This window comes from Phodopus roborovskii, unplaced genomic scaffold, assembly GCF_943737965.1.
Source record: "Phodopus roborovskii unplaced genomic scaffold, PHOROB, whole genome shotgun sequence".
In the NCBI taxonomy this organism is placed as follows: domain Eukaryota; kingdom Metazoa; phylum Chordata; class Mammalia; order Rodentia; family Cricetidae; genus Phodopus; species Phodopus roborovskii.
In genome coordinates this window covers 68,392,329-68,414,645 of record NW_026126418.1, presented here as the reverse complement: position 1 = coordinate 68,414,645, position 22,317 = coordinate 68,392,329, and the positions used below count along the sequence as shown (strand labels likewise).

Genomic DNA, 22,317 nt, shown 5'->3' with positions numbered 1-22,317 from the left:
TTTATTCTTTTATTTGTCGATGTTTCTAGGCTCTGCTGCTGCTTAGAAAGAATTTCCAGAAAAAGAGGCAATTGCACGCACACCTCCCCCCCCTGTGAGTGTGTGTGTGTGTGCGCGTGTGTATGTGTGTGTGGGGGGGGGTGGGGGTAGAGCCCCAGTGGGCTTGTAGTCAGGTGGGTCTAGCCAGGCCTCTACCTGTAGGCAGAGTGATTCTTCCAACAGAGAGTGATTAAAGGTGTCTAGGGTCCTTGTCTGTCTTATGTCCCCACCAACAAACAGTCCAGTACACAGCAGTCACTTTCTGCTGCCTGTGCCCTGAGATGAACCATACATAGTCTGGTGTGGGCCGAGGTCAAAAGAAAAAAAAAAAATCCCCTTTGGTTTCCTAGTAACAAGTTCATGGTGGCTTGTCACAGGGTTGCCTGCCAGCCTCATGCCTGGGGCTGAGCTCACAGTGTGTGCCAAGCCTGTCAGCACGATGTTTATGTCCCCTGTAAACACCCAGTGCCTGAGGCAGAGGGCATTTGCTCATTTCCCCCTCGTTTTGCAGGGTGAGGGAACTGGGCCTCTTAGCAGCTGCCTTTTTGAAAACCAGGGTAGCAGGATCAGCCACCATGTGGGCTAGGGAGGCTGTGGCCTGAAGGGTTGGGGCAGGAAGTGGGAGGGGGACACTTTGGACTCGGCTGGAAGAGTTCGGGCCATTGTAAGTGGAGTCATTGTTGGGATATAGCAGCTGTCAGTGCATCTGGCTTCAGAAACTGCAGGAGGGAAAGGGTGAGACAGGAGGAGGCTAGGGCAGGTAAGGGGCAACTGTGCCTTCACTCCATGTGGACAGCTGTGTCTAATTGTCATACTCCTGCCACTGTGTGGGGTGGTCCCTCCCCACACATATGCCCTTGTGCTTTCTGGTGGCAGCTGGACCAGGAAGGGTGATTCCTGCAACCCTGGGAAGCCAGTTCAGCCCCAAGTTCCTGGGCCTCATGGTTTAACTTTTGTGTTCATTGTTGTTTAGTCTGTTGTCCTAAGGCATTTGCTTATCATGTGAAAGCCCATGGGTTCTGTCCTGGAAGTCCCAGTCTCTGTGAGTGAATTCTTAATGAGCACTGTGGACATTAATCCCAGTGGCCATTTCTTGGGCACCATCCTTTTTTTTTTTTTTAAGTTTCTCTCAGTGGTCTTGAGTTCTCCCATTAGGTCAGGTTGGCTGGCCAGCAAGGCAGATATTACCTTGCTCTACCTCCCCAGACTTGAGATCAGAAGCACCTGTCACTATATGCCTTGTGGCAAGAAGGAAACCTGTGTCAGCCAGGGTTCTCTAAAGGAACAGAACTGATAGGATGAAGATATGTATCAAAAGGGATTTTAGTAGACCGTTTTACGGGCTGTGGTCCATCTGGGTAGTCTAACAATGGCTGACTCATGATGGAAAGTCGAAGAGTCCAGTAGTTGTGTGTGCAGTCCCTAGTGTTTGACACCTCCACAGTTGCAGTCTGGCGCTGGGGTCCTGGAGGATTCCTGGACAGCTGCTCGTTTTCAGTTTGCACTGGAATCCTGAAGGAGTTGGGTTTAGTACTGTTGCAGCAACAGGATAGATGAACCTGAAACGAGAGTGAGGGCAAGCAGGTAAAAATAAAGCAAAACAAAAGTTCTTCCTTCCATGTACTTATGTGGGTTGCCACCTGAGGGCATGGCCTAGGTTCAAGATAGCTCAAAACAATCCTTACAGGAGTGCCTAGCAACTTAGATTTTAGTTGATTTTACACATAGCTAACTGAGCTATCATACAGCCTTAGCTTGACACCTCACCCACTAACACCAAAGTAACCACCTTCTCATCTAAGCATTATCCCTCTGTCATGCTTCCCCCTTGAAGCCATCTGTGTCCCAAGGATCAACACGTTTTTGGGTGCAGAATTGGTCTTAGGAGAAATATGGGTCATCCCAGAAGGAGCTGATTGATACTTGTTTATCTTGATCGCTGAGTTATCTTATGGCTATTTATCATGTTTGAATTTACTTTTATAATTTTATTTTCATTAAGAAGAAGAAGAAGAATAAAAAATAACTGCCTCTTGGCTATTCTCTTCATTCTTTCCTCCCCAGTACTTTGAAGCACACGTGTGAAACTTCAGTTCTCCATTTTTATAATTGCTAGTAACATGCATGAAGCTGTTCATTGACCTGAAGTAATTAAATAATGGGCAGAGGCTGCATCGTGTAAGTGCAGATGTTATCAGTATGGGTAGTCTGCTCAGGGACACCCTTCTGGCTCTGTGTGGAGGACTTGGACAGGAAGGTCGTCCCAGGATACAGACAGGAATCAGATGGCTTGCTTCTGGGCAGGAAGCTTTGCACAGTAGAGGGGTTGTAGGGTTTGCAAGTTTGAGACTCTGCTGCCTTAGGTTAAGGCACCAGAACAGCTTTGTCCCCCTTCTTCTGCTTCTGGCTGACTGTGTTTGACCTCAGGAGAGACAGTGGGAAGTGGTGTGTGAAACATAGTCCTGCCAGGATGGATGCTCTGGTTGCCATTGATTTTGGGGAAGACAGAGCAGAAGGAAGTAGTGAACATGTGTTGCGTGACCACCCTAGGGGTGTTTCCAGGATCTCAGTACCATGAGATGTTGGGGTATCTGCTGGGGGTGTTCCCAGTAACTCATTACCATGTGATGTTGGGATATCTGCTGGGGTATTCCCAGTGTCTTAGTCATGTATGAATAGTGAATGTGACCTTGTTTGTTCAGTGACCAGATCAGGGCAAAGCTGAGTCTCCACTCCCTACCTGATGAACCCCTCAGAGGCCTTTCTCACTGCTGAAGGAGGCTCCAATCATTGTATTGTCACACATAACGGTACCCCCTGAACCTCCATTTATGCTGGTATGGATGGGAGTTACTAAATATCTGAGGAGGTTTGGCTCTCGACTGTGACGCTGTGACAGAATATAGGGTCAGGCTAACATTTCTGCAGCCAGCAATGACAAAACTTGGGGGTGGGGTTCGTAAAAATGAACCAGAGGCACTGAACAGCCGCCTAGAGCTGAGGAAAGTGTAGGGCTTCTCCTCATAAAATCTGTCTTGAGTGGATGGGGTTCTAGAAGGCTGCTTCACAGATGTCTGTCAGCTCTCAGTACTATAACAATGTCTAACAGGCAATTGAAAAAGAAGACAGGTTTATAGTAGTTCATGGCTTCTGTACGTAGTCTCCAAGTCCAGTTGTTTTAGTCCATAGTAGCACTGACATCAGGGTGTGTTTTCAACAACAGTTGAGAAGTAAAAAGAGAGGGGGAGGTCTGGGTCTTAAAAGTTCATTCATGGGCCCACCCCCAGGGACCTAACTCTTTCCAGTAGGACCCACCACCTACCGGCAGGTAATGCTCCACAGGCTTAGAGCGGAACATTTATGCTTCTGAAAGACAGTCAAGATCCAGACTGGCCCAGCTGTGTGGCATATGCCTTTAACCCCAGCACTCGAGAAGCAGAGGCAAGAGGATCTCTGTGAGTTCGAGGCCAGCCTAGTTTACAGAGTGAGAGTTCAGGATAGTCTCCAAAAGTACACAGAGAAACCCTGTCTCGAAAAACCAAAAATAAAATAATAAATAAATAAATAAAAGATCCAGACTGACAGAAGGACAGAACACTGGACCTGACCACATGGTTTTCAGGCCTTTAGAAATGTTTTGTGGGTGGGACATGGAAAAGTTTAAAACTTTGGGCTAGGAAAAACCATTAAATGTTGGGAGGCAGGGGTTTCAGTGAGCAGAAGACCCAGAAGCTACCCTTATCCTCAACTGACCCTGCATCCCATCTGTACAGTAAGGGACCCAAGAGTTCCAGCAAAACCGATGACAGCTGGAAGCTGAATCCAGTGGCCGTGTCAGCTCTGCTCTCTACAAGAGGTTCTCCTGTTGGAGTCTGGCTAGGTTCACTCTTAGAATAAACACTATGTCAGAAGTGCAGTATCCAGGATCTCGATACATTCATCAGTCATAGCGTCCAGCATTCAATTGACAAAATTAGGAGTTGTGGCTTGTGGTGGAGTTTCAGAGGATGGTGTGTGGGATTAGTTCTTTCCTTCCATCATGCGGAGCCCAAAGAACCAAACTTGGTTGTCAGGCCTGGTGGCAAGTACCTTTACCCAACAGGTCGTTTTGTGTGTAAAAGAAGAAAGCTGGAGGACTTTTTAAACATCATCACAAAACTTTCTGTAGATAGAGTGAAATAGCAGTGTTTGCACCTGCCTGTAAGGAGTAGGGTTTTTCCTCCCGCCGCTGGTCTTGTCCTGCTGCCGTGCCAGCCCCAATTAACACACTGAGACTCTGTATTAGATATAATGCTATTGGCCAGGTACTAGTTTGTTATCGGCTAGCTCTGTCTTAAGTATTAACCCATTTCCGTTAATCTATGCATTTCCATATGCTTTCATCTTACTGGGGAATGGGGCCTGTGTCTGGTCTCCCCAGTCTCTCCATGCTGACTCCTCCTTAGTACTTCCTCTCTCCTCCTTGTCTCCTAGTCCCGCCTATCTTGCTTTCCTATTGGCCAACAGTGCTTTATTCATTAACCAGTATGAGAAACATATTTACAGAATGACATCTCCCATCACCTGTGTAGGATGGAGCCACCAAGAGTTATGTGGTCAGATGAGTTTTGTCTGTAATGTTTAAGTAGCCAAATAGAAAGAAAATGTCTTGGGCAGATCACCTTGGAACATGTGGGTCTTCCTGTGGGGATGTTATACACAGAACCAATTCAGATGGATCAGACACCTGAACAGAGGCACTGAGGCTGAATAGGTCTTAGAAGATGCTGGCGTATAGTTGTAAGGCGGACGGTTTCTCCGCCCGCTGCCTGGTCTTGTCCTGCCACCACGCCGCCAGCCCCAAATAATGCACAGAGACTCTGTATTTGATACAATGCTATTGGCCAGGTGCTAGTTTCTAATCGGCTAGCTCTGTCTTAATTATTAACCCATTTCTATGTATTTCCACGTGGTCTTACCGAGAGCGGAGGAATGGCGGTTCTGTTCTCTCCAGGCTCTCCATCCTGACTCCTCCTTACTACTTCCTCTTCCTCCTTGTCTCCTAGTCCCTCCTATCTTCCTTTCCTATTGGCCAACAGTGCTTTATTTATTAACCAGTATATACAGAATGACATCTCCCATCAGGTAGTCCTCTGTGGCTTAGAAGAAAGCAAAGGTTTCTTAGGTAAGATAATAGGATTTCTTATATAGGACCATGCATAGAACTGGGAAAGTATAGGAGAAAAACCTGAGAAACTAGACTTTGTTCAGTTAGGAATGAATGCTTAGCAGGGAGCTGGAGAGATAGCTCAGAGGTTAAGAGCACCTGCTGTTCTTGTGTGAGTTGTGTGAGCTTTTATTTGTATGCATGTTTTGCCTGCATATATGTATATGTACCACATGTATGCAGAGCCTGTGGAGGCCAGAAGAAGGCCTAGAGTTATAGGTGGTTGTGAGAGACCATGTAGATGCTGGGAACTGAACCCAGGTTCTCTGCAAAAGCACTTAGTACTCTTAACCAGTGAGCCTTCTCTCCAGCCTCCTATTTATATTATGTTTAAGTATGTGTCAGGTGGTGGTATATGCATGTGTGAGAACAGCTTACCATAGAGTTCAGAAGAAAGCATTGGGTCCCCTGGAGGTAGAGTTACAGGAAGTTGTGAGCCACTTGATGTAGGTACTGGGAACAAAGGCTGGTTCTCTGCAAGAGCAGTATGTGCTGTTAATCTCTTCAGCTCCCCTTCTTATATTCTGAGACAGCTTTTCTCACTGGCCTGGAGTTCACCAAGGAAGCTAGGCTGCCTGGCTAGGAAGTCCTAAGGATCCATTTCATGGTTATACTTTTAAGTGTCCCAGTGTCCATAGAAAAGGAGATTGGATCCTCCTGGGCTCAGAGATGAGATGCAGAAGACAAGAAGCCAGATGCCAAAGGGAAGAGCTGACTTCGCAGCGGGGAAGGTGGTCAATTGAGGATCAGCCAGGAGGCAGGTTGAAGGTGGGGAAGTAGAGAGGTGATAAGATGGAATGGCTTGGGTTGGATGTTGGACAGTCCCTTTGTCAGAATGGTGCATTTCTAGTTTATAAACTATACCACAGACACCGAAAACCCACCAACTGGCATTGTTCATAGGGCCAGTAGATGCAGGTGTGTGTAGCTGGTATGGAGTTAGCTGGGGGTAAGGGTGCTGAGTGTTTATCTAATGAGGAGCCAACCATCTTTACTAGAACCCAGAAGCTCCTGGGGAACTTGATGGTGCCATTCAAGCCTCATCTGACTAGGAAATGCTGGGACCTCTTTGCAAATCTTTCACTGACTTGCTGGGCAACGATGGGGCTGACCCCTCCTGCCCAGGTTTAGCATATGCATTTGTTCCTTTGTGCACTCAACTGTCCAAGGACTCAGAGCTGAGTACCACAGAGTATGTGGGACACGAGTGATGTTTCACTACAGCATGGCTCTAGAGGTCACAGTAAAGCCAGGACCCCTCCATGACCTTCATGTGAGAGTTAGGACCAGGCCCTTAGGAGAGAGAGCTAAGAGTCACACCTCAAATCAGCCTGATATAGGGTTGGTGCACAGGTCTTTTTTTTTAGGAAGAACCCAGCTGGCTGATCCTGGAATTGTCTTGAATATCCTCACAAGGTAGGGTGAGAACAAGTTGGGGCTTCAATGCTGGCTGCTTGCCAACCTGCAATACCCTATTCAGACTCAATTTTTACCCATTTGACTCCTTTTATTGCCTTGTAGAATATGTTTCTACAAACGCCCTGTCCATCTTTTCCCCAGCCCATTGGAGCGAAGCGGGTGTCTATCTCTAGGCAGAGAGGTGTCTCATCCGCCAGGAGCAGTGGGCTCCCAAAACCTGGAGCATCTGTTTCCCTCAGTTCCGCGTGGTCGAAATTCTAGACAGCAGCTCCGTCTCCAGCCTTGCTTGTTGCATGACAGAAATCTGGCTAGTTAATGTCTGCCAGAAAGGACTCTGAAGCCCTCACCTGGTCTAGGAGTCTGGAGGGTACAGTGGCAGGACCAAAATTTGGCATAGAGTCCAGAGAGACAGGGGATTTCTGTTGTCTCCAGTAACAGTTTCCAAGAGACAGACAGACCTGCCTAGAGTTGGGCCCTCTGATGGGTCAGCAGGAAAGACCATAGGACATTCTGAGGTGAGCCTGCACTCTGGGTGTGAACTCTGCTTGGCAAGAGGCTGTGTCACCTCAATGTCTGTACAACATTGAGGATGCTTGCTAAAGGCAGGCAGAAGAGCCAGGAAAGTTGGGACAGAGGCCAGTGTGTGTGTGTTCATGTTTCTGTTTGCATGCAAGCACCGGTATATATATTATTTAATGTGCAAAGTGGCCACCTCTAAGGATTTTATGGGCCCCCAAAGAACAAGTGCCTTTTGAAAACTTAAGTTGATGGATTAGTGAGATGACTCACAGGGTTTATGCTTGCACGCAAGCCTGTCACTTCAGTTAGATCTCTGAAGTCCAAAAAAAAGGTGTAAAGAGAGAATGGAGTCCACAAAGTGATCTGACCACACACTGTGGCACACGTCCCTGTCCATGCAGCATTCAGCAGGCTAGTAAGACAGGAGGATAGTCATGAGTGTGAGGCTAGCCTGGGCTCCATGGTGAGCTCTAAGCCAGCTTGAGCTACAGAGTTGAGACTGTCTTGAAAGAAACCAAACAACATTAAAAAATTTGATGCAGGTGTGAGTATTCAGAAGGCTCAAGGGTGGGTGGGCAGTTCTCTGTGTAATTGTTGTAGTGTGACTTGGCCTCTGTTAGTCTTGTCCTCTGATCAACACTTGTGGGTTGGGGCAGAAGGTGGGATACACAAAGCACCAGCCCTCCCAAACCTTTGCCCTCAGCCTGGGGGATCTCACTGCTATTCAGCTCAGGACTGCCATCTGCACCACTGAACCCCAGGGCCTAGGAGTCTGGAGGGTACAGTGGCAGTGGGCATGAGATGGCAGGCAGACTGCTTGAGGAGACCAGCAACATGGGTGCGAAGGGTTCAGAGTGAAGGATGAGATTGCTAAAGTGTGGGGCAGATGTCATACCAAGACAGATGACAAGACAGATGGAAAGGTGGTCTGGAGGCTGCACTAGCTCTAGGTGTGCCTGGGAACTCCTAGGCACAGGGCAGAGGTCACAGAGCACTCTTGCAGGAGGTAACTGTGGTGGTTAAAATGGCAGATGCCCCCCATTGTCTTAGGCATTTAAGTACTTGGTTCCTGATTGTTGGCAGTGTTTGGGAGGTGTGACCCTGCTGGTGGAGGGAATATGTCACCAGAAGCAGGCTTTGGGAGTTTAAAGACATTTCATTAAACTCTCAAAGCCATTAAACATGAAAGCCATTTTCAGTGCATTCTCTGCTTCCTCCTGTGGTTTAAGATGTAAACATTGCACCCACAGTCAGGAAACTCTGTGTGTGTGTGTGTGTGTGTGTGTGTGTGTGTGTGTGTGTGTGTGTGTGTGTGTCGATGTCTGTGTCTGTGTCTGTGTCTGTCTGTCTGCTAGTGCTCAATTTGCTTTCTCCTTTTTATTCAGTACAGGACCCCTGCTGTGGTTTAAGATGTAAACATTGCACCCACAGTCAGGAAACTGTGTGTGTGTGTGTGTCTGTCTGTCTGTCTGTCTGTCTGTCTGTGTCTGTCTGTCTGTCTACTAGTGCTTGCTTTCTCCCCATGGAATAATGCTTCCCACATTCAAGGAGGGTCTTCCCACTTCAGTCAACCCACTCTATAGATTCCCTCAGACAAGCTCAGAGCTTTTTCTCCTGGCGATTGTTGTAGCTATTTTTCAGTTATTGTGAAGAGATATCAATGCAACTTATAAAAGAAAGCATTTAACCGGGGACTTGCTTACAGTTTCAGAGGGTGAGTCCATGACTATCATAGCGGGGAGCATGGCATCAGGCAGGCCAGCCATTGTGGTGCTGAACCAGTAGCTGAGAGTTTACATCTTATCCACAAGTTGACGGCAGAGAGAGGGAAAGAGAGACTAGAAGGGTTCCTGGGTTTGACATGGGCCTTTGAAACACAAAGTCCATCCCCAGTGACACACCTCCTCCAGGAAGGCCACATCTACCAACTAGGGACCAAAGATTCAGATAAGCCTGTTGCAGCTATTGTGAAAAGACCACAGTGATCCTAGGCATGCATCAAGTTGACAGTTAGAGTTATATAGTTGTCATGGGTAGCATGGAGGAAGCCAAGGAGGTGTGAGCAGAATCAAAACTTCCCTGAGTTTTAAGTTGATCTTTGCTTTCATGGGTTCTAGCTTGAGAAATGTACCGTGTATTCTTTGTCTCTCTCCATTCCTCCATTCTACTTAGTGTCCAGAATGTGTGGAAGCCGTATGTTGGTCCTGTACCCTTGATCTTAATGACGGGCCCACAAGGATGGGCTAGCTTCTCAGAGCACTTGGGGATCCCGGGCACAGGCTAAGATGGGAATTCTGCTCTGCTCTCAGGTAGGGGCTGGGCATTTCTGCTGAACAGCCAGAGAGGATCCCAGTGGCGGAAGGTGTCTGACACCAGGGCTTCCGGCTGATGTTGGGGCGTCGCTGGGGAAGAAAGAACCTTTGAAGACAGGCAGATCCCCATTTCCAGCCTCTGCCCAGCTCCATTTAAACTCTTCACTTTGTAGATGGGAGCCGAGGTGGGGGGTCTGAGCCGAGGTGGGGGACCTTGCCAGGTGCATGGAAATGCTTTTCAGCCCCTCAGTCCAGGTGGCTGGACCTTTCTACCTTTCTCCCTTGCTCACCCACCTCTCCCTATGCAGTGAGCATGACCTGGGTGAAGACATCTATGACTGTGTCCCGTGTGAAGATGAAGGGGACGACATCTATGAAGACATCATCAAGGTGGAGGTGCAGCAGCCCATGGTGAGTCCTCACCCCGCCCTTAATACAGGAAACCGAGCCTCCCATGGGGAGCTGCCTGGGTACAGAGCCAGCTCCTTCTCCATCCTCCGTGGGCTCCCCTGCAATGTCCCTGCAGCCCTGTCAGGACCCTGAGGTGTCCTAGATGCCATCTATGACCGTTGAGCCCCTCTAGCAGGGTGGCTATAAAATCTTCCGTGGAAGATTCTTAGTTCTTCCTATCCAGACAGCCTTAAATAGTAACTCTGTGCTTGGTCTAACACAGTGTGACTGAGCACACATCATTGTACCTCTTTGTGCGGAGAATGAGGAGAGCGGTGCGGGCTCTGTCGGCCAGCTGCATGCCTTTTATGTTGAAGGGTATTTATTTCCATGCAGCCTTGGCTAATGATCTTGCGGACGATGTTTTGTGCCAGCTCCGGCTTATTGCCAACAGCTGCTGAGTGGAAGGTGGAGTGGGGGGGGGGCGTCCATCCTGGAGGGGTGTAGAGAGGGGGCCTTGGAGGAGCAGGCCACAGCTCCCTTAAACTCCTGAACTCCCCAAAGGTGGGCACCATGCCGTTTGTCAGTTGTGGAGGCTTTTGACGCATTTGTGTTTCTGAAGAAGTGGGACATTTATGAAAGCCAGTATCTCTGTCTCCTGTCTGTGTGGGGGCCTCCAGTGGGTGTCAGAGAAGAATCCTGAAGAGCCTTGAGAGCCTTTTCCAGGCTGGTGGCATCCTGCTGTGCTCTCAGCTTGTGGGGAGAGATGGAAGGCTGTGCTTGGGCATTGCAGTATCTCATGCCACCCTTAAGAACACGATGCACATTTGTCCCTGAGAATCTAATAATCAGTCTCCTTCCCCATCCTGTTCAGGCTTCTGCTCCAGAACAGGTGGAGAGAGAGGCTCTGCTCTCCAGCCTTGCAGACAGCCTGATTGGCGCTTCTCCCGAGCTGGCCTGACATGGCCTAGGAAACATCACCAGGTTTATTAAGGCCTCATCACTTCAAAATCCCTGCCAAGATGGGTGCCCTGGGGGTAAATGTCAGCATCCAGGCACAGTAGCCTGGGGCATATTTGAAGTACCCCCATGCCCAGGCAGGCTGTCAGGCTCTGTCTTGAGACTCCTGCAGCTCTGCTAGGAGTCTGTCACTGTCCCTGGTCCTGAAGAACTTTAGGGCAGAGACCGGCTAGTCCATGTTCTGAAGGACAGGGGATGTTCTAATGTGTAGGGCTAGTGCTGAATCTTTTTTAGTTGTCTGGTCCATCCACAGAGGGGATGTAGATTATTGCTGTGAGGGCCCCCTGAGATAAACACTGGGTTTCCCCCTCTCATCATGTCTGGACCAAGCTGAACCAAACTGTCTTATGTGGGAGGCAATTGGAATGTGCCTTCTATAAAGTAAGGTAAATGAAGGTGCTGCTATCAGAGCCCAGACATGGGAGGACCAGCCAGGATGCTCGCTCTCGTCCTTATGTTGTGTCCTGACCCTTCCTCAGCAGGCTTCGGGAAGGGCCGTGATGTGGTTGCTGGGGCTAACAGTGGGGTGGGCTGTCAGTGGTGTCCCTGATTTCCCAAGTGTGGCTTGAGGACAGTGGACACTGCTGACTGGTTCAATCTTGTTTGCTCCTCCATGCATTCAGATCAGATACATGCAGGTAAGTTGCAGGTAAGACAAGGCCAGGTAGACTCCTACCAGCTCTGTTGGAAAGGTAGCAGAGGTCATAGAGAAAGCTCCGGGCCGTGTTCTTAGTGAGACACTGTCAGGCACACTGGGTTGCACGGGGTCTTGAATCAAGATCTGTCCCATGGATCTCATCCCCACCCCATCCCATGCAGCCTCAGTGAAGGAGCTCATCAGGCTGCTGTTTTGCACAGTGCTGGAGAGTACTGTGGCCTCTTAGAACTAACAAGAGTATACCTGGCCAGGTACCTGTTGAGTATTATGTCTTCAAAGTCTTTTGGGGCAGACCAGGTTCTCTGAGCCCGAGAGAGCCCAAAGAAAGTAGCTATAAAGCCCACCACAGCCTGGCTGGGGCCAAACCTATGCTTCATTCTACCCTGTGCAGGCCATCTCTCAATCAGGCCCTGTCCTCCCTGCTGTAGCTAGAGGTATGTTCCCAGGTGACCCACTAATGAGCTGTTATCTTGGGGGTCTTCTGTCCGGAGGCAGGTGACTTCTCAGGAAGTCTGGCCTGTGGGGCATTCGGTGTTAGGAAACCAGAATGGATCAGCTGTGGATCTTCAAGGGGTTGGTCAATACCAGCTGCTGGACAGGGCTGACCCACTCACATAAGTGCCGTGAGCACAACTCACCTCTGTGGTAGGTCCATCTCCTGAGGCCTTCATGTCAGTCTGGTGAGGACTCGAGGTTCTGAGTCAGGAGTGATACCCAGAAGTCTAGAAGTTTCCTCTCCTATCCAAGTGCCTCAGTTCCCTCAGCCACAGATGATGGGAAGGGCCTGTGACCTGACTATACATTCAGTATGTCACTCTGTTGTGTGAGGCAGGTAACTATGGCCTCATGGGACAGATGGGGACCTGGGTGTCCAGGTAGTGGGATGGGATCCTGGCTCACATCTCATGTCTCCTGTAGAAAATGGGCATGACTGAGGATGACAAGAGAAGCTGCTGCTTGTTGGAGATTCAGGAGACAGAGGCCAAGTACTACCGAACCCTGGAGGACATCGAGAAGGTGAGCCTCGCCTTAGCTCGGAACCCCACGGTGGAGGGGCTTGGCACCTGTTCCCTTGTTCTCTCTGTCGCTGTGATGAGACATTGACTGAAGGAACTTAGGGGAGAGAAGAGTGTATTTTATCCTAACTTCGCAATTTCAGTCACCGTTGAAGGAAGTCAGTGCAGGAATTCAAGCAGAAACCATGGAGAAAAGCTGTTTGCTGGCCTACACAGGCTCATGCTTGCTGCTTTCTTACACAGCGCAGGACCACCTGACCAAGGGCTGATGCTACTGACAGAGGGCTGGGTCCTCCTGCTTCAGTTAACAATCAAGCCAGCCCCCCACAGACAGCCCACAGGACAACCTGAGCTGGGCCATGCTGCCATTAAAACTCCCTTCTCATGTGACTCTAGACTGTGTCAAGTTGACACGTCACAGTTCACTGCCATCGTATCCCCACACAAAGGAGCCTCCGCTTGTTCTGTGGAAAGCCCCCTGGCCTCTGCATGTCTTCTTAGTGTTCCCATCTAAACCAGCCATGCTTGCAGCTCGATTTTGAACATGTGAGACCTGGTCTTGAGCTAAGTTCCCTAAACTCCTCCTTGTCCTCTGGGACCTACTGGTACCTTTGTTGGTGGCCAGAATTGTAGCACATTTGATGTGATGGGCCTTGTGACTAGATGTCACCCAAGCCCTAGTACATCCAGTGACCTATACCCAACTGCCTAGCCCCCATCACCACCCAGTAGGCCTGGCTTTCGAATCTTCCTAATGTAACTGTGTTCTTGTGTAAAGAACAACATCACTGTCAGGATAAAATTGAGTTGGCCCCACTGTGGCCAGAATGGTGAGTGAAGCCCCTTGGGCTGGGCTGGCCTTACTGTGGCCTCCACAGAGCTATGCTGAGAGCATGAGTTGTGGTCTTGGTTCCAGTCTGCCTTGCCCACTGTGCAGTCCCATACTGCCCCTTTTCATGTGCTGCCACAGTGAGCACTGAGCACCTCCCTGTGCCTGGCAGCTTTGATTGTGGCAAGCACCCTACATCCTGAGTGGCAGCATAAACTTCTTCCTTGCAGAACTACATGGGCCCCCTACGGCTGGTGCTGAGCCCGGCGGACATGGCTGCCATCTTCATCAACCTGGAGGTACTCATTCTGGCATGTCCCTGCCGGGCATGCAGCGGTCTCATTCTGGGGACTGTGGTTTCAGAAGGCAGAAGATGAGGTGTGGCCTGAGACTTTTCCATGTTCTATGTTATTGTTAGCTGAGCACAGATTCACACCACTTTGGAAGGGGCTTGAGACCCATGGGACTATAAGCAAGGCTTCTGGTTAGCATAGAGGGAAGTGTGCCCTACCCCTGCTCTGCAGGCAGCTGACCACTCATGTGCACCAGATGACCCTGTGCGAAGGTTAACCTGTGCAGGCAGCTGGCTTACAGCTCCAGATGCCACACATGAGTGGATGCCCTCCACAGTGCTGCCTGACCACCTCTGTCAGAGCAAGGACTGGGTGAGGCTGGGGGGTCGTGGAATATTACTCTTCCACACAGGGCTGACCAGACTGTCCCTTTTACTGTCTGGGCCCCAACCGGGACAAATGACTTGGGATGGAAAAGAAGCTGGGAGGGAAGAGGGGGTAGCTAGTGTGCAGAGCACTGTTCTGTATCTGCTGGGAAACTTGAAGAAGCGTGCTTCCTCCAGGCCAAGGCGACATAGTAAGGGCATTACGTCTTGCAGAAACTGAGAGCTGAGTGGCTGCAGGCTCCTCTGTTCTTCTCAGCAGCAGGGAGGCCTACAAGGCTGTTGGCCCAGATCAGCCACACTGCTTTCTCCATACTCTTTTGTCCTTGGGGCCGATTCAGGTCTGGGCAGCCCCCTCTACTGAATGTCAGGAATGTGCACTTGTGTCTTTGTGTGCCAGGCACGGTGACAGGGGAGTTCAACCTGTGGCTTGGTGGAAGGCAGAGCCTTTGACCTAGGATGGCTTTGGATGCAGCCTAACACTAAATCTCAAGTTTACCTGAAACATTATGAGACTTCTTTTGTTTTATATTTTTGTAATTAAATTGTGTGGATTCTTGAATGCCAACTCTGTTGATGGCACTGGGCTACAATGTAAAAAAGTTACAGATAGACCTGCCAGCATTCACAGGCTTGGGTGAACACCCAGCAGCATGTCATGGGTGTGTTTGGCCAGCAGGGCCTGGGTGTTCCTGGCCATAACTGACACTGCTTTCCCTCTAGGACCTCATCAAGGTGCACCACAGCTTTCTGCGGGCGATTGATGTGTCCATGATGGCTGGTGGCAGTACCCTGGCCAAGGTCTTCCTGGAGTTCAAGGAAAGGTGAGTGACAGCTGGCTAGACCAAGACTTTGGAAACCATGTGAAGCTCTCTGCACCAGCCCAGGCAGGATGACAGAAGCAGGGTAGTTTACTGAGGTGTAGCCTCACACTGTGGGGACCGAGGCTTGTGGCCACTTATCTCTCTATCCTTGTTCCTCTTTGTAACCAGGGTCACTACCCATTGTTTCTCCATCACAGCTTGGAGGGCTGGGTACCTCCAACCTTCCAAGCTTCATTTAGACTATAGGGACTTGTAGGGTCCTCTCTGGCTTGTTAGGGTCATAGTGGCTGATGTTTGTGGTGAGGCATGACAGCTTGAGTTACTTGACCTGTTCCACTCCATCCCTGACTCTTTGGGTGCTGCAGGCCAGAAAGAGTAGATCACAGTCTATTTGGAAAGAGGTGCCCACTCTTTGGTAGGATCAGAACTTGGTGTCCAGGTGCAGCAGCTATTCCCCACCCCACCCCCCCCCCCCCCAGTGCACGTGCCTTAGGTTCAGCCATTCCCTTTAGCTCTCCAGAAGGCATAGGAGGGAGGCTGAAGCAGATATAGAGCAACAGTGGAGACCCACACCTTCCAAGGCCACAGCCCCAAAGCTTTGCAGTGCCTCGTCTGTGAAGGCAAGTCATTTATTGTCATCATCATCGTTGTGTCCCCCCACCCCATCTCTTCAGGGGACATTGAGCAGATAGAGGTATACCAAGATAGGCTTATATTTTAGGACAAGGTGGTGTTTTCTGAGGTGTATGAGGTTATGTGTGTGCCTCCGTGGCCTTATTTCCAAGTTGTGGGTGATTCCTCCCTCCCTTCTTTTTAATTATGTGTATGTGTGTGGGCACGTGCATAAGAGTACAGGTGCCCGTGGAGGACAGAGGAGGGCATCAGATACCCCTGGAGCTGGAGGTATAAGTGATTGTAAGCATCCAACGTGGGTGCCAGGAACCAGACACAGGCTGTTGTAATTTAAGAAAAGCAGTGCACAAGGGAAAGACGCCACGTGACAGGGTGCAAGCAGAGGGGTTTTTCTTAAATCAGGGAAAGGGATCATGAAAAGGAAGTGGGGGGAGACCAGTCTCAGGAGACAGGAGCAGAATGAGAGGGGGAGGGAGAAGGGAGGAGGGACAGAGAGAGGAGGGTGGGAGGTGAGCAGGGCCCTTTTAAAAGGGACCACAGTGAATGGGCACAGGTGGTGCTCTTAGTGGCTGCAGCTGAGGGCGTCTCCTGTCAGAGCCCCAAGGACAGGCCAGGACAGATGCCTGAATACTAACACAGGCCCTCTGCAAAGAGCTAGAAGTATTCTTAACCTCCGAGCCATCTCTCCAGAGTCAGTATTTTTCTTAATGATATTAAGTGTTGATGGTTAAGATAAAGAAAGGCCTGCTAACTCTGACTTCCATAGCCAACTTCCTCCAGCACTCTCAGAATGAGCCATTTGTTCAGTTTTGAGGAACAGTGAAACTGTCTCTAGAGTCTGCTTAGAAGCTCTGTGCATGGGCAAAGGTCAGGGGAGGGTCTGCAGGAAAGTCCCTGATTGCTGTACCTAAGGCTTCAAGTATCGGAAGTAGCATAGCAGGGTGTGGTGATTCCTGAAGTGAGCATAGGCAATGGGGCAGGTGGAGCTCCTTGGGGATACAGCACAGGGTTGTGCTGCACAGACTCTGTGGACTCCAAGGATGAGACTCACACCCCGCAAGTTCTCAACCTCTGAGCTGCATCCATCCCAGACCCCCCTGCAACTCTTCCTGCTTCTGCTGGGATTGCAGGCATACATCTGTTGGGATAGGTAGGGACAGGATAGAACCTTTGGGGTTCTTTGGGTGGAACAAGGAGCCCTGCCAGGGTCATACTTGTCAAGCTAGCAATGCAGTGGTACCAGGGCTCCTGCCTGCTGCCTTCTCCTCTGCACCTAGACTTGAGTTTGGGAAGGGGCTGAGTGTCATCTGGTCCCAATGCCTATGTGTATTAGTTACTTTTCTTAGACATCATGACCAAGGCAATTTACATACAAAACAAAGTGCTTAATTGGACTTAGGGTTCTCAGAAGGTTAGTGTTCATGGTGTCCTGGTTCTATTGCTGTGAAGAGACACTGTGACCAAAACAACTCTTAAAAAACAAAACATGAAAGTGGGACTTACAGTTTCAGAGGTTTTGTCCATTATCATCATGGCAGGGAGCATGGGCTGCTGAAACCCTGTGCCTTCTGATTGGGCATGTCTTCTGGATGCAGCTGCTTGCACCCCTGCAGAAGCACCATGGGTCACCCCCACTTTGTATGGCCCCCATGCTAGGCTTGGAGGCAAGCAGGGAGCCCCAGGAGGCAGGGCCTTCTCTGTTCTAGGCATTTCTCTCTAGAACAGAGATGGAGCCATAGTTCATGCTTAAAGTAGGCCTGCAGGAGATGGCTTCCCCTTCTTTGTTAATGCTTTGGGAGTCCTTCTCTTAACCTGCTCATGTAGAGAATGAGGAGAAAGTAGCAGGGGACCAGGAGAGCAGAGTCATGTGGGTCAGTGACCCTGAGGCTCTTCATCCTGCCTGAAAAGGAGTCAGGGCATCTTAGACACGTATGGGTACATGTGTGTTCCCATGCCTGTGCACCATACAGGCTCATAGCAGCTGCAAGGGGCTTACCTGATCTGTGCCCATATGTGTGGCACCATGTACATGTTGCTGTCCCCTCCTCAGGCTGCTGATCTACGGAGAGTACTGCAGCCATATGGAGCATGCCCAGAGTACACTGAACCAGCTCCTCGCCAGCCGGGAGGACTTCAGGCAGAAAGTGGAGGTAACAGGGCATCCCGGTACCCTGGCCTGGCACAGCTGGCTGCTCAGACTCAACCACCTTCCCTCAACACACATCTTTGGTTTTATGCCCCACCCCACCCCCAACTCTGTTTTGTTGGTGACTTTCAGAACACAGGTCCCCAGCTAGAACACAGCCTGAGCCTTACTGGCTGTGGAGGCCTGGACAAGTCCATCTTAATGACACTTGACCTTAGCCTCTTTTGATTTAGGTGACCTGCTTGATATATTGGACCTGCCTCCCTTGCCTCAGTGTATTTATCTTTGTGAGCTTGTTTCTCCCTCGAGTGCCTTCCTGGCTCTTCCTCCCCGCCAGGTCCTGGACTGTCCCCGTCTTGTGTGGTCAGGAAAGCTCTGTCTTCAGAGTTCCAGCTTGAGGGCTGGTGGCATGTGATGCTTTCCTCCTGTCCAGGCACTCCAGGGGACCCTAGGTGACCTCACAGCTTTGTGTGAGCTCCCTCCCCATCTGGCTTCTCAGCACATCCATGGGCCATGCTCTGCAAGGCTGGGCAAGGGGGTCCCTCAGATACCAGGGTTCCATCATGTCCCAGGATGTAAGGGGTAGTATGTCCTGCTCACATACTAGGACACCCACCTCATGCATTCTAGAAGTTCGAGAGTCCAGGGCTGAGGTCTCTTTCTCTTCGTGGCTGGCAGTGGAGATGGGTTCTCCCAGGGAGGGTACCCCTCATCCACCCACTACCCTCCCACACTAGGAGTGCACACTTAAGGTCCAGGATGGCAAGTTCAAGCTGCAAGATCTGTTGGTGGTCCCCATGCAACGGGTACTGAAGTACCACCTGCTGCTCAAGGTGAGGCCATCAATCTGTTCATCAATCTGTGTCCCCGGGCTCTGGTGGCATGGGGTTCGGCCCACAAACAGGCTAGAACAAAGGCTGATGAATGACTCTATGCTCAGTGCACACCATGAAAGGGTATCATGGCGGGCAGAAGGAAAATTATGACTGAAACAAGTAAGAAGGTCAGGAAAGTGGGAAGAGACAGAGGGCACCCCCAGACCAGGCACAGGAGAGTTGCTGTGGTTGATTGCTTGAGTGTCTGAGCTTCCTGGCAGAGGTGTCCACTCTGTAAGGGGTTCCCATGTCTGTTGGAGTTGGGCAGATGCTCCTGTGCCGGTGGGTAGTTTTGGCCTGAGGGTCTTGCTGTACTGGGCAGGGGCAGGGCTGGTACCCTGAGGGCCGACCTTGGGTCTCCTCTCACTCCCATAGGAACTCCTGAGCCACTCTGCAGACCGGCCAGAAAGACAACAGCTGAAAGAAGCGCTGGAAGCCATGCAGGTAGGGAAATTGAGCTGGGAAGTACCCCGAGACCAGTGTCTGCGTTCCTGGATCCAAACTGAGCTCCTTGGCAATGGGGAACATTTGCCCAGTGTAACACAGGCAGGACACCCAGGGTGGGGTTAGAGTCACATGATCGTGGAGGAAGATACAGCCTAGGTGCTTTTTCCATGTGTTCAAGTCCTCAACTTCCCTTGCCAGTGGTTGCCCCTGCCCCCCAACTCCTGAATTCCCGTGTCCAGTGGGATCAGCAATGGCTTTCAGGTGTCAGCTCTATGCTGGAGTTAACTCTTTTCCTCTGGGGCTTCTGCTGCTAAGCTTTGTTCCATGCCCTGTCTCTCTCTCACTTGCTGGAAGGTTCTTTTTCACATACTAGCTTCATGAACCTCCATTATCTGCCTTGTTATGACATGCTACTGTCCTCTGAAACTCAGCACTCATCACTGTCCTACTCAAAAACCTTTGTGGCTCCTGCTGCCTTCTGAATCAGGCCTACCCCTTTCCCTTGTTCTTAGGACTCTCACAGGGTCATTGAAACTGTGTGTACAGGAAAGCCCCAGATTCCAGGCAAGCCTGGCCACCCTCAGGTTCCCAAGCATGCTCTATTCTTTCCTACCCCAAGGTATCTTCCCAAGCCATGTCCTTTTCCTCGTTAACCCACCTGCATCCCCCCTCATCCGTCTTTGCCATGAACTTGACACTGTCTGAGAAAGTCACTTTCCAGACCCCTTAGCTCAAGGACTGTCAGGCTACCCCCAACCATACCTGTGTCCTAGACCAGGCGAGGTCCCTCTGGCATTGCAGTGTGGTAGAAGCAAATTAGTTGCAGCCTTGACATCTGACACCTGCCCCTGAGGAGTCCTTGGGCCTTGGACCTCTTTTCCAAGGACACCTCATTTGAAGAGGAAGAAGCTGCAGCCTGTCCCCCAGGCAGCTGCCAGGCTCAGTGGGGAGGATGCTGTATCTGGAGCTCTGAGAGCAGGCCTCATGCAGCTGCAGGAGTTTGTACCTGTTTTGGGTACCATGGGTGACAACAGGGATCTTTTACTGGCTCCCCTAGGGAACTGAGGTCACCTGCCACTGCAGCAGAGGACCATATCTCCCACTGTAGGCACAGTTGGGTGTCAGTGTGCTTGGGACATGTGATCCATGGCTGCATGTGCACCCTGAGGCCCAGCCTTGACCACACATTCCACTCCTCCATCATTCAGTTGCCAGCCAGCTGGTGGCTTCTGGTCTCTTTGTGGGACAGTACCCTTAGTATAACTCCAGACATTCCAGAGAGTGTATGACTTCTGTCTGTGCTCCATGTCACTTCGAGTCAGCTCTTACAACTTAAAGGTTTGGAAGGTGTTCTGGCTTGCTTTCTTTCGCTGTGATAAAATAATCAAAAGCAACTTAGGCGAAAAAAAGGGTTTATTTTAGATTACACTTCCAAGTCACAGTCCACAATGAAGGGAACTCAGGTCAGGAAGTCAAGCAGGAACCTGGAGTAGAAACCACAGAAGGAGGGCTGCTTTCTGATTCACTCTCTGGCTTGCTTAGCTAGCTCTCTTATACAGCTCACCTGCTTAGGGGTGGTGCTGCCCGTAGTGAGCTGTGCTTTCACCTCAGTCACCAATCAAGGCACTCTCTCACAGACATGGCCACGAAGAGAAAGAGGCCTCAGATGGCAATTCTTCCACTGAAGTGTCCTCTACGAAATCTAAAGGCCTGTAATGTCCTCATTGTAAAGCAGAAAATCCTTCATTCAGCCAGTGTCTTGAGCTGCCACTGCCCCCCAGAGCTGGGTTTCCCGCAGCATTGCAGTGTACCCTCCCTGCAAGCTGTGTCCTCTGCTAGTGGGCTGCTCTGCTTCTGGAGTACGAATATCTGTCTCTCTGGGAATCCCCATCCCAGACATGCACTTCTGTAGCTCCAGCCAGGTGTGCACAGGGCCACACTTGCTCAGACTCTGACCCTGCTGTTGATTTAGAACAAAAACCATCCTTTACAAAAATACATACAGTGTGGAATCTGTTAGGGAGTGTCAGCACTGTCTGATGCAAAGCTTGGGGTCTGGCCCTTGAAGTGACCCCCAGAAGCAAAAGAGGCCATGTGGGAGGTAGGAACTGGCTCCAGGATGTGGGCCTGGCTCTTGTGTTTTGGGTATTTCCTCTCTGCTTTGCTTTCTGGGCAGGATCCTTGCTGCACTATCCCAGCCACCACAGGGCACCCTTTCCAGCCCATTGCAAACTTTCTGAAGCAAAGTGAGCACTGCCCCCTCGTGGCTAAGTGAAGGGTTGCAGTATTATATAGGGACCCTGTACTCCCTAAACTGTTTACAGAATACCCAGTCTCTTCAAGAGAGGTAGGGCTGGCCTTCGTGAGAGCAGAAAGTTGTGTCGATCTAGACAGTGGCTGTGTGTGGCCTGCTGTGGCTTCCTGTGCTGGGCTATTTCTCCATTCTGACATAAAAGGACTGTTGAATGAGGGAAGTCAAGAGCCTGAATTTTGGGGTTCCCGGCACACCTTCACCAGTGCAGGATGTAATCTGGGCCCAAAGGTGGTATCTCAGCTTTGGTGTCCTCCCTTGTTACCTGTGTGTGGAGTTTCTAATTCCTATGGCCTGGAGTTTCAGCTGCTCAGGCAAGATGGAGGAAGGGGTGTAGAAGGGCTGGTCAGGAGGGCCTTGGAGTTCACACACACACACACACACACACACACACACACACACACACACGGTGTGACTTGGCTCACTGCTCTTATGTTGATTTCTAGGATTTGGCCATGTACATCAATGAAGTAAAGCGGGACAAAGAGACCTTGAAGAAGATCAGCGAGTTCCAGTGCTCCATAGAAAACCTGGTAAGCAGGGGTCCCTTCGCCTGTGCTTGCCATAGTGGCTGCCTGTGAACCCCTGGAGTGGGAGGAAGGTGGGAGGTGGCATGCCCAGCCTCCAGAGGTGGGCGGGTAGTAAAAGCCTACCCTGAGGTGGACTCAGCAGGGCTGAGGAGATGGAGAACATTCTACTGTCAGCACAGTTCACATCCTCCCTTCCCAGCCAGGGCCCTCTACATCTTTGCTGCAGGAGGTGGCTGCTCAAGCCAGGAGGCTTTGTCTGGTCTCTGATCCTCCTTTCTCCCTATCTTCAGGGTGGGCAATAGACAGAGTTTGGTTTGGGGCCGGGGCAGCCGTCATCACAGTCTGAGAGATGACCTTCAGTTCTGTCCTTCTCTGGGAACTCTGACAAGCAGGGCTGATACTCTCTACTCCACTCCTTCAGAGGTTGACTGGGTGCTGGGTGGTGGCAGCGCACACCTTTAATCCCA

The 22,317-nt window shown here is 50.5% G+C and overlaps 1 protein-coding gene across 1 annotated transcript in view; it reads left to right on the top strand.

Annotated features, from left to right (window-relative positions):
* Positions 1 to 22,317, top strand: part of Vav2 (vav guanine nucleotide exchange factor 2) — a 163,879-nt gene that overhangs the window by 114,132 nt on the left and 27,430 nt on the right. Inside the window, exons 5-12 of the mRNA XM_051184960.1 lie at positions 9,804 to 9,906; positions 12,482 to 12,580; positions 13,639 to 13,707; positions 14,808 to 14,908; positions 17,592 to 17,691; positions 18,425 to 18,520; positions 18,938 to 19,006; positions 21,767 to 21,853. Coding sequence (XP_051040917.1) covers positions 9,804 to 9,906; positions 12,482 to 12,580; positions 13,639 to 13,707; positions 14,808 to 14,908; positions 17,592 to 17,691; positions 18,425 to 18,520; positions 18,938 to 19,006; positions 21,767 to 21,853 — 724 coding nt within the window. The remainder of the gene's footprint in view (positions 1 to 9,803; positions 9,907 to 12,481; positions 12,581 to 13,638; positions 13,708 to 14,807; positions 14,909 to 17,591; positions 17,692 to 18,424; positions 18,521 to 18,937; positions 19,007 to 21,766; positions 21,854 to 22,317) is intronic.